Source organism: Chiloscyllium plagiosum, unplaced genomic scaffold (genome assembly GCF_004010195.1).
Source record: "Chiloscyllium plagiosum isolate BGI_BamShark_2017 unplaced genomic scaffold, ASM401019v2 scaf_14061, whole genome shotgun sequence".
Classification (NCBI taxonomy): domain Eukaryota; kingdom Metazoa; phylum Chordata; class Chondrichthyes; order Orectolobiformes; family Hemiscylliidae; genus Chiloscyllium; species Chiloscyllium plagiosum.
The window spans coordinates 1-12110 of NW_025211919.1; the positions used below are offsets into that span (position 1 = coordinate 1).

At 39.2% G+C, this 12110-nt stretch overlaps 1 protein-coding gene across 1 annotated transcript; it reads right to left on the bottom strand.

Annotated features, from left to right (window-relative positions):
* Positions 1–229: 229 nt before the first annotated feature.
* Positions 230–7567, bottom strand: LOC122547192 (ADP-ribosylation factor-like protein 10). Its single transcript, XM_043685799.1, has 2 exons — positions 7179–7567; positions 230–445 (listed from the first exon to the last, which is right to left on the bottom strand). The coding sequence occupies exons 1-2, from the start codon at positions 7311–7313 to the stop codon at positions 245–247; spliced, it is 336 nt and encodes a 111-aa protein (XP_043541734.1). The 5' UTR covers positions 7314–7567; the 3' UTR covers positions 230–244.
* Between the last annotated feature and the right edge of the window lie 4543 nt (positions 7568–12110).

Below are 12110 nucleotides of genomic sequence, written 5' to 3' on the forward strand. Positions count from 1 at the left end.
AAACTCAATCCATTTCAATCCCATAACTTTTCCAGTAGATGACAACAATTTGTACTTGTATTGCACCTTTAAAATAATAAATTATTCCAAGACACTTCATAGGAGCATTGTAAAACAAAGTAAAAATAACATGCAGTACATTATATAGAAGACATCAGGTCAGGTGAACAAAAGCTTAGACAAAGAAATATGTCCTAAATAAACTATTTTTAAAAAAGACAACTCTTCTTGATCATACAGCCTGTTACAGTGCTGAATGAAGAATATTATACTCACTCTCAAGGAAGTTCAATTTACAACCTTCTGTATGAATGCAGACTGCATTAAAGCCTTGGGTGGGTGATGTACTATGCTTCACTGTGTGAGTAGCCAAACAGTTGAGAATGCTGGATTTCCCAGCACCATCTAAACCAAGAACCAGAATCTGCTTTTCTCTGGGCTGACTCTGTTTGAAAAACAAAACAGCCTTTGGAATCAAATAAAAACAAGGCAAATCGATTAAATCACAAGATGTAGTGCATAAAAACTAGCTAAGTAACTTGGGGACAAAGCTTAGAGGAGAGATGATGCTTTAGAAATTGGTTCTTCCATCATCAATATACTTTAGAAATGCAAACCTTAACATACCTACTGTGAAATGCTTTAAATTTATCCCACTTTCATTACTTAAACTTACCATTCCCTTAGAGATAATTAACACTAGATGCTGAGACATGTTATGGATTATTTTGTATCTAACAATGTAGAGATTGTATAAAAGTCTCTGTTCAGCCACACAACAGATTAAGCCAATAAATACAGCAAACATTGCACAGAATTTGTGCTGCAGTTCTATCCTGCACAGCACAGAAAGAAAAAAAAACCTAATGCCATTGTTTGCTTTTCTCCCACTACAAGTTATATTGTGTTTGAATCCATGCCTTACCCCTCCATTTATAAAAGGAAAACAATAAAGAAATTTGAAAATTTTAAAAAGAAAGCACTTTAGGTTCCAAAGTATGAAAAGAAAAATGAATCTGTTTAAAAATAATGAGTTAGGTTGTAAGCCTTTCAACTTTTCTTCTCAGCTTCTCTATAATCAATTTATTGCTGAGGATATTTTCCACCTGCATTTAAGCAAACAAAAAAGGAAAAAAGAAAAAGAAATGTGAGAAAGGAAGTGAAATTACAATTGAAAGAAAATTTTCCTGAAAGCAAGTTAATGTGCTGGGAGCTGTGGAGTTGAAAGATAGACATGAATATTTAAAACAAAGACAGACAACGGAGTTTGAGCTCTGAAAACTGCTATGGTGGTTCATTTCAAAACTGTGTTCCTTCATGCTGAACTAGGCCACAGATTTTCCCCGATTACTTTCAATTTATATAGAATTAAAAATGATGAAAGTACAGAGGTGACCATTTAGCCTATTGTCTAGATTAGAATGGTGCTGGAAAAGCACAGCAGTTCAGGCAGCATTCAAGGAGCAGTAAAATCGACGTTTCGGGCAAAAGCCCTTCAAGCTGTATTCCTGATGAAGGGCTTTTGCCCAAAACATTGATTTTACTGATCCTTGGATGCTGCCTGAAATGCTGTGCTTTTCCAGCACCATTCTAATATAGACTCCGGTTTCCAGCATCTGCAGTCATTATTTTTACCCATTTAGCCTATTGTGTCTATTCCAGCTTTACAAGAGCAATTCAGCTAGACCAACTTCGAATTTCTTCCATTTGGCTGCTTATCTAGTTGCCTTTTGAAAGCCATGATTAAATCTGCCTCCATTACTCTCTCAAACTTTGCATTCCAGAAGCAGTATGCTGTGGAAAGACTTTTTCTCTCATGTGTTCATTGACAAAATAACCAATCGTCTTAAAATTAATGTCATTTGCTTCTTGATCTTCCTGCCAGTGTGAACGATTTTTCTGCTTAGATCCTTCATGACTTTGAGCATTATTCTGTTGAATCTCCTCTCAAGCTTCTCTTCTCTCCTTACTTTTGTACTCTATGCTTCTATTTCTGAAACAGTTTCCCATGTCCTTTTAGCCACTTTATCAATCTGCCCTGTCCCCTTTAACAATGTGTACATGTTCCTGAAGCCCCTTTAAAATTGGACTCTTTATTGTATATAATCCCATTCTTCCAAACAAAATATGCCACTTTACACTTCTCCGCATTAAATTTCAACTGCCACATGTCCACCCATTCCATCAGTCGAAAACCACTTGAATTTTGTCACTGTCCTCCACACAGTTCACAATATTTTCAGGTTTTGATTCATCCGCAAGTTTTGAAATTGTACCCTTTTGCATTCAAGGTGAAAGTGAGTACAGCAGATGCTGGAGATCAGAATCAAGATTAGAGTGGTACTGGAAAAGCACAGCACATCAGGCAGCATCTGAGGAGCAGGAAAATCAATGTTTCAGGCAAAAGCCCTCCATCAGGAATGAGGCTGGCAGCCTCGTGTGTAGAGAGATAAATGGGGGGGGGGGAGAAGACTGCATCGGCGCCACCTTGTGCTCCTATGAGGTTGAACAGTTCATCAACTTCACCAACACTTTCCACCCCGACCTTAAATTCATGTAGACCACCTTTGACATTTCTCTCACTTTCCTGGACCTCTCCTTCTCCATCAACAGTGACCGACTCAACACTGGCATTTTCTACAAACCCACCAACACCCACAGCTACCTGAATTACACCTCCTCCCACAAAAATGCTATCCATTATTCCCAATTACGTCACATCCATCGCATCTGCTCCCAGAAGGACCAGTTCCACCACAGACCACACCAGATGGCCTCCTTCTTTAAAGACCACAATGTCCCCACCCACATGGTTGATGATGCCCTCCAGTGCATCTCATCCACGTCCCGCACCTCCAACATTGAACCCCACCCCTTCAACCGCAACAAGAACAGAGCCCCGCTGTCATAGAGTCATAGCGATGTACAGCACAGAAACAGACTCTCCCCACCCCTATCTGCTTTCCATAAAGACCATACCCTCCATGACTCCCTCATCAGGCCCACGCCCCCTAATAACCCACCCTCTCCTCCTGGCACCTTCCCCTGACCCCGCAGGAATTGCAAAACCTGCGCCCACACCTCCCCCCTCATCTCCATCCAAGGCCACAAAAGGAGCTTACCACATCCAAAGTTTCATCTGTACATCATTTACTGTATCCGTTGTTCCCGATGCGGTCTCCTCTACATTGGGGAGACAGAATGCCTACTTGCAGAGCACTTCAGAGAACATTTCTGGGATACGCGAACCAATCAACCCCATCACCCCGTGGCCAAACACTTCAACTCCCTCTCTGCCAAGGACAAGCAGGTCCTGGGCCTCCTCCATCGCCATTCCCTTACCACTCGACGCCTGGAGGAAGAACATTTCATCTTCCACCTCGGGACCCTTCAACCCCACGGCATCAAGGTAGATTTCACCAGTTTCCTCATTTCCCCTCCTCCCACCTTACCTCAGTTCCAACCTTCCAGCTCAGCACCATCCTCATGACCTGTCCCATCTGACAATCTTCCTTCCAACCTATCCGCTCCAGCCTTTTTTCTGACATATCACCTTTACCCCCATCTATCGCACTCTCAGCTACCTTCCCCCCACCATCTCTCCATTCCGGAGGCTTCCAGCGCCATTCCTGATGAAGGGCTTTTACCCAAAATGTCGATTTTCCTGTTCCCTTTGCACTCAAGTTTATGTAATTGACTGAAATTAAGAAAATAAATGGTGTACAGAGCCCCAATAGGTATGTTCCTCTAGTCCAATAAATAATCATTCATTGCCGTCCTATTTGCTGACAGGCAATTTCATAATTGTTAGCAATTTCCCTTTTCTTCCTTGGTTTAACTTTGTTGGCAAGTCTATTAAGTGTCTTTTTGAAGACCATATGCACCATAGAAAAGTAATTACCCTTGTAAATCCTGTTACTTCATCAATTAGCTTTCAATGCAAAGTTGATCACCATGTCACAAACTACGAGATGGAAGGTGGTCTTTAACAAATTTGTGTTGGTTTGCCTTAATTAATCTAGGCTGAAACTTTATTGCTGGAACAGCACAGCAGGTCAGGCAGCATCTTTCCCTAGATGCTGCCTGACCTGCTGTGCTGTTCCAGCAATAAAGTTTCAGCTTTGATCTCCAGCGTCTGCAGACCTCACTTTCTCCTCCTTAATTAATCTAGACCTGTCTAAAGTGCAGGGCAACCCTCACATTCGCGGTTTCAGTTACCAGTGGCCTGAACATACTATAGGGACCCTTCCAGAACCAGGGACCAGCAGGCTGCCAGGAAGGTAGATTTCCCATTTAAATGAAAGGATACGCTCCTATCCGCGGTTGGTCTTGGAATGTATCCCCAGCAGGTATGGGGGGGTCAACTAGAAAGCTATAGCTTTCCCAGATTTTTATTTCTAAAAACTTCCCCAAAATGGAGGTTAAATTGACCAGCCTTTTTTTTAAAAAAACAAAGATGGAATATTTGTAATTCTTCAATTCTCTAGTAACCTCACCATTGTTGAGGATTCCTAGGGAGACTTCCTCCTGATTTTAAACTACTGTGTGCTCACTATCTATAATAGGTCTAAACTGACAGGGATCAGAAATATACCCAGGAATTGTGATGGAGTAGTATAGGATATTGACTATAAAATACGATCTGTACCTACAAAAGTATCAGGCTGCTGCTTGACTAGCCTGTGGGACAATTGATTAGATTTCCCAACAGTATGGAAACAGGCCCTTCGGCCCAGCAAATCCACACCAACCCTCCGAAGAGTAACCCATCCAGACCCATTTCCTTTTGACTAATGCACCTAACACTACGGGCAATTTAGCATGGCCAATTCACCTGACCTGCACATCTTTGGACTGTGGGAGGAAGCTGGAGCACCCGGAGGAAACCCACGCAGACACAGGAGAATGTGCAAACTCCACACAGACAGTCGCCCAAGGCTGGAATCGAATCTAGGTCTCTAGCGCTATGAGGCAGCAGTGCTAACCACTGAGCCACCATGCCGCCCCTTAAAGAAACGCGGGCTCATCGGGATTTGAACCCACGAGCTCTCGCAAGTCGACATAGTAGAAGATCCAAAGCGAGAATCATACCCCTAGACTAACGAGCCATAAAACCACATAATTCTCCTAAAATAGCTTTCCAGAAGACATTTAAACTATCTTCATTGAAATTCTCCATCGCCTACTTCAATTATTTCCTCAAAACATTAAATCAGGCACAACAGATCCTTTATGAATCTATATTGGCTTTCTCTAATCAGCCCAATATTCTTTAAGTACCCAATCATTCCAACTATAGATTGCAATTTCTTCCCTAGTTCTACAATGCCAACCCACTGCACTCACGTTATCAGAACACTTTCTTTTCAAGACAAATAAATAAATTAAACAGAATGATCGTTTACTCATTTCATAATTTAACTTTGGCATTTTCATCATCCTCTGTAGACAAAATATTACCAGAATAAGAAATATTGATTCAGGAATGAATATGTATTAAATAAATATAAATGATTAACATATATAACCAGCTAAACTGAATGAAGTCTGTAGTTGTCAAACACTAAAACATAATAAGAATACAAGAACTAGGAACAGGAATAGGCAACTCATCTCCGAGCCTGCTCCAACATTTAATGTAATTATGGCTGATCTCCTCTCAATCTGCACTTCAATTTCCTGTCCCCCTCTCCATAATCCTTGGACCCATTACTAAAAAATAAGTCTTTCTTCTGCTTAAAATTATTCAAATGTGCCAGCATCCACTCCATTCTGAGGTAGCAAATTCCATAGATTCCTTTGAGAGAAACAATTTCTCCTCAGCTGTTTTAAATCTGCTACTCTTTATCCCACAACTATGAACTCTCATTCTAGATTGCCCCAAATGAAGAAACATATTTTCTACGTCAACTTTATCAATCCCCTTTAGCATTGTAAGTAACTCAATTAGATCTTCTCTCATTCTTCCAGAGTATTCCAGAGTATAGGCCTCAACTACTCATTGTCTTCATAAGACAAATCCCTCACCTCTGGAATCAATCCAGTGAACATCCTTTGAACTGCCCCTAATACAACATCATCCCTCCTCAAGGAAGGGAGCAAAATTGTACAATACTTCAGGTACAGCATCACTAATACCTTGTATAGAGTTCAGAAACAAATCCCACTTTTATACTCTATTTCATTAACAATAAATTCCATTTGTCTTCCTTATTAAAGTGCTTTACCTGTACATTAATTTTCTGCAACTCATGCACAAGGTCACCCAGATTCTTGGGAACTGAAGCGCTCTCAAATTTCACTACATTTAAGATAATAAGTCTTCCCATTCCTCCAACCAAAATTGATAACTTAAACTTCACTTGCCAGATTTTGGCTTATTCACCTAACTGACTCTAATTTGCAAACATTGTTTAATCAATATTGTTAATTTGTTGTAACTTTCATAGAATCCCGATAGGTGTGGTAGCAGATCATTTAGCCCATTGAGTCCGTACCGACCCCCCGAAGAGCATCCCACCCAGACCCACGCCCTACCCTTTAACCCTGCATATACCTGGACACTATGGGCAATTTACCATGACCAAATCTACCCAACCTGCACATCTATGGACTGTGGGAGGAAATCGGGGAAAACATCAGTGTGCAGTTTGCACACAGTCACTCGAGAGTGGGATTTAACCCGCGTCCCTGGCGCTGTGAAGCAGCAGTGCCGTCTCTCACGACTTAAATACATTCAAAACAAATGCAGTTAAACAATTGTATTCTGAATTTCGGTAAACCAAAACAAGATCATTTATGTAGCCTACACCTCCAAAGGGGTTCATCATTCCTCAGTAGATTACAGCCGGAGATTCTTTAACTCAGTTTCTGTCTGAGCCTGCTAATGCCACCGGAGAAGTGGTTGAGAAGGAGGTCGCTCAGCGAACAATGTCTGTCCCACCTCTTTAATAGGGCACTCCAAAAGCATCTTTCAGTTTAATTCTTTGACCATCTCCTTCAATGAATAATGTCTGCCTTGAGCTACTCTTTGTTACAAACATTTAGTGTTCTCATAATCTGCAAAAATATATGCTACAAATCTCAATCTTAATAGGATTTGATAACAACAGCTACCAGTTCCTGTTTCCTCCTTACGCACGAGATAAGTACACGAACCGAACCAGTTCTCTTTTTACCTCTTGGAGAAAGCTGTACTCTTCCTCAGAATGACGCCTGCTGCTGCTGAAATACTTCCACGAGATGAACATAATGCTACCCAAGATTGCAACTAGAGTCCCTATTGCAGCCCCGATATGCCGCAGGTGTGACATTGCTCCCACGTTGATCGCTGAGTTACCGTGGTAAGGAACGTCCCCTCGCTCTGGATCCTGTCAGCACTTAATTGCCTAAACGTCACGCCGCAAACTCACACCCAGCTCCAGCAGCGCTTTGTTTCTCTTGTGGAAGCAATTTCACTTCAGTTTATAAACATGCATGATAACAACTAGACAGAAGTTGTTATCACGGTTTATCCGCTTATAGTTTGGCTGGCCCCGAATAAATGAAACATCTTCAGATTACAGCAACGAGGTGGACGATTAAAAAAATTTTGTAGTGTGGCAATTCATTATTTTTCATTGTAATTGAACTGTAATTACTGAGGGATAATTATTGTACCTGCTTATAGTCTATTAAGTTTGCAAAAGCCCAATATATTACGTAAAGGAGCTTAAACTCGGAAGCTCAATCTTATCAAGTAAGAGTTATTTGTATCTTAAAACAAAACTAACATTATTTATTTCTGTCCACAGGCTCTACCTATGCAGAACAAGCTTTGAAAAAATCCTACTGTCCAAAGTAAAGTAAGCAAAACTATATTTTGTCAATATTAGTATTGTTAAAATTTGTGAGGAGGCCCAGCCAGTATCTCTGTTCCTATCCTGCAATTAGGTAGAATCTTTTAACTAAATACTCTCATCAAGAAATTGTATTTTATCTATTATTCAGTGAACTAAATAGATTACAGAACAATTGTACTGCAAATGTTTAAATATAAAATGGGATAGTAAGCATATAGAAGAAGGGGGAATTCCTGGGTGCATATAATAATGTTCTTGGTTAGTATGTTTCCAACCAACCAAAGAAGAAGCTAGATTTAATTCTGGGAATGAACTGGAGCAACTGGAACATGATATCATTGAGATTGACATTAAACATTAGATAATTCATTAGATTTAAAATCTTTATGAAAAGAGAAAGATACAGTTAGGAAAAACAGAATTGGAGAAGGGCTACTTTTCTTGTGAAATGAAAAATGATTTGGTTAAGAAGGGTGGAATCAAAACTTTTAGGTAAACATTTTGCAATGGGAGGTTTTCAATGAGGAAAGATTTTAGTTTACATATTAGATATTATCCCGTGAAGGAAGAGCATCCAAAACTGAAACACTGACACAGAAGTTAAAATGAGGCAGGAAAAGGAGACTCGCAAGATTCATAATTAACAGTAAAACAAAAGCATACTGAATATACAAAATATAAGGGAAAGTGAACTAAGCAGGGGGAAAGAGAGTTTAGGAGAATATTGATGAGTAGCAAACATGACGCAATCTAAAGGTCTTTTTACAAACATTAATAGTTAAAGAGCAGTAAATAGAAAGGGCAAACACATCAAAAAGGAAATAGGAGACATAGTTGAATTGCTAAATTAGTTATTTTTGTATCTGCCTTCACTGGAGAGGATTCTGTCAATGTAATAGCACACAGGAAGGCAGTATCTAACAATATTGAATAGGATGAGAAAAAAAAAATTCAAGTTTGACCATCCTCAAAGTAGAAAAAATACTTGGTTCAGATGGAATGGATATAGGCTACTGAGATGATGGAAATTACCTAGATTTTGCATGGCCAAACGCTTTAAATCTTCCCTTGTGTAGAAGTGATACCAAAGTACTAGAGGATTGCAAATGTGCTTCAGTTTTAAAAAGAGACCAGGGATAAACCTGGCAACTATGACTCAGTCATTCTAACAGCAGTGGTGGAAACATGTCATCTCAGACAAAATTGACTGGAACTATGGAAAAATAGCACAGATTTATTGAAAGCAAATCACGTTGGACTCACATCATGGGCTATTAACTGATTAAGTCCTTGAGGTAATGTTGAGGATTGATCAGTGAGGTCGTTACATACATGGAGTTTCAAAGAGTTTTGGCAAATTAGAGTAGATTTTATAGAATCCCTACAGTGCAGAAAGATGTCATTTAGCCCATCAAGTATGCACCAACCCTCTGAACACCCACTCAATCCCCAAAACTCTACATGGGCTTTTGCACACTGTGGACAATTTATCATGGTCAATCCACCTAATCTACACATATTTGGACTGCAGGAGGAAACTGGAGCAAACTGACACTAAGGGAGAATGTGCAAACTCCACATGGCCAGTTGCCCAAGGCTGGAATCAAACCTGGGTCCCTGGCGCTATGAGGCAGCAGTACTAATCACTGTGCCACCATGCTGCCCCAAATACCGTATAATTTCTTAGCAAGATTAAAGGTCATAGGACTAAAGAAAAAGTAGTGTCATAGATACAAAATTGGTTACAGGATAGAAAGTCGAGTAGTGGCTTTTTTAATGTAATTCTGGAGGGAAGAATATGTTGGTATTCTTCAGGGGTTGGTATGACTGCTGCTTGCTTTATTTATTCATTTATTTATTTATTTATTTATCATCCAGATACACAGTGAATAATTTCAAAATGTGCAAATAATGTGAAATTCAGAAATGTACTAAACAATAAGGAGGATTGTAATAGATGCTGATGAGCATAGACTGGTGAATTGGGAAAGCCCATGGTGAAATTTAACACGGGAAACTATTAAATTATACATATGCTAGAATGAAGAGAGGCAATATGACCAAACTGTACAATTTTAAAGACAATGGAGAGAAAAGTGTCTGGAATCCTTGAGTTTACTAATAGAGGAAGAGAGTGGAAAATCAAGGCATTATATTAAAACAGTATTACAACATTGGTTAGGCTTCAGCTGAGGTTCCGTTTTGGATATCATACTCTGAGGAAGAATATCAATGCCTTGAAATTATAAAGGAGAGTTTTACTTAAATCTGACAAAAGAGGAGGGATTTCAGTTCATTATATTAAAAAGAAATTTAGTGAATACTTGAAAATATTTAGAGACAAATTATAATTGGTCTGACTTCAGTGATATATTATTACAATCTATCAGTCCATTATTCTATGGTTTTGTTTTAGTCTGATAAAGCATTCCTTTTAACTAATTCAGATTTAAAAAATATTCACATTTTGTTAAGAGATGTATTCTTCCAGTAGGTCTAAAATGAATGATTTTCTTTTTATTCCTTTTGTATGTTTATTTCAAATTGATTTTTTCAAAACCTAGTAGCAAATTCCCTCCACTACACTCAGCCCTCTTTATCTGCTGATAGGCTACCCACAGATTCTCCTTTTTAGCTGCCTGAACTCGGTCTGAGACCTCCTGTTTTTTTTTCTGCCCCCATTGTTTAATCTGATCTGTCTCAGTAAACATCGCAGTCTGAATGGTATCTTTTATTTTGTTGTTTGTGGAAAGTCCATGCCCCCTATCTGTTGTGGATTAGGAGGACTGAGTGTATTTTCTAAATGCATGCATGCTGAATAAATCTGAAATCTCAACTTTAAATTAGTTTACTAAAAAGGTTGGAGAAAGTAATACTTTATTTTTAAAAAATAATTGTGTTAATTTGAAGTCACTTTCTCTTTGTGTCTCTATCTTTGTACATTATTTCCCCAGTCATGCTCTTGGGCTTTCAGCAATATATTTGGTTCCACAAGCAACTAATGAGATTTCCTGAACCATCCATAAAACACAGATCTAGACACATATGAAATATCATGTGAAACTGTCTACATGTGAGAAATGAAATTGTTGAAGATCAGATTTTGCATATGTACATGGATTTTAGAAGTATTTTAATGGATGTTGATTTGGATTAGTTCTATTTCTGTATTACTGCAGAAAATGTTGTGCATTCAGTATCATGATAATATCTTGTAATAAGGTAGACAAGATCCAGAAATATCCAGTCATAGCATGGTTGTTGCTACCAACAGCGAATTCGACTCCAACCATCTTGCTCAGTAAAACTCTTTTTAATTGGGCCTTCAAGGAAGGTAAGAAAGGCGTTAGTGTTGGTCAATTTAGTAAATGCTGCTTCCTAATTCTCAGTGATTTCTGTAAAGTGGAAATGTTTGTACTGGTCCCTGTGTAGGGGAAGGACTGGGTGTAAATTGTGAATAACAAACGTTATATGCTGTATACGTATATGTATGTATGTGTGTGTGTATTTTATAACACAGACATACACAAATACACTTCCTTCATGTCCTTCATTCTAATAATTTGGACTGCAAATTCTTCTGGACACATACATGTACCTGAAATGTCAGTAGTATGGATTCTCTTGATGATTGTGAGTATCTCATTTAATAATATGCAAATGTGAAAAATGATAGGAGGGCCAGCTGGTTCGTTGAGCCTATTCTATCCTGGCATGGTGTCAACATCAAACCCTACAGAATGATGTAATCACCTGCAAGAGGAGAAAAAGCTAGGAATAGCTCTAGACTATTCTTCTCTAACACTGGAAGATGATCAAGCATTTTCAATAGGCCAAAGTAGCTGTCTGACAAACTTCCCCAAAATTAACCTGTCTTTTAGAAGACAGAGGGGATCTGATTGAAACATATAAGATATTATTAAAGGGTTGGACACTCTGGAGGCAGGAAACATGTTTCCGCTGAAGGGTGTTTCCGCAGAGGACACAGCTTAAAAATACGGGGTAGACCATTTAGGACCGAGATGAGGAGAAACTCCTTCACTCAGAGAGTGGTGGCTATGTGGAATGCTCTGCCCCAGAGGGCAGTGGAGGCCCAGTCTCTGGATTCATTTAAGAAAGAGTTGGATAGTGGAATCAAGGGTTATGGAGATAAGGCAGGAACAGGATACTGATTGATCATATTGAATGGTGGTGCAGGCTCGAAGGGCAGAATGACCTACCTCTGCACCTATTGTCTATTTTCTGTAGAGATAATTTGTACCTTGGAAA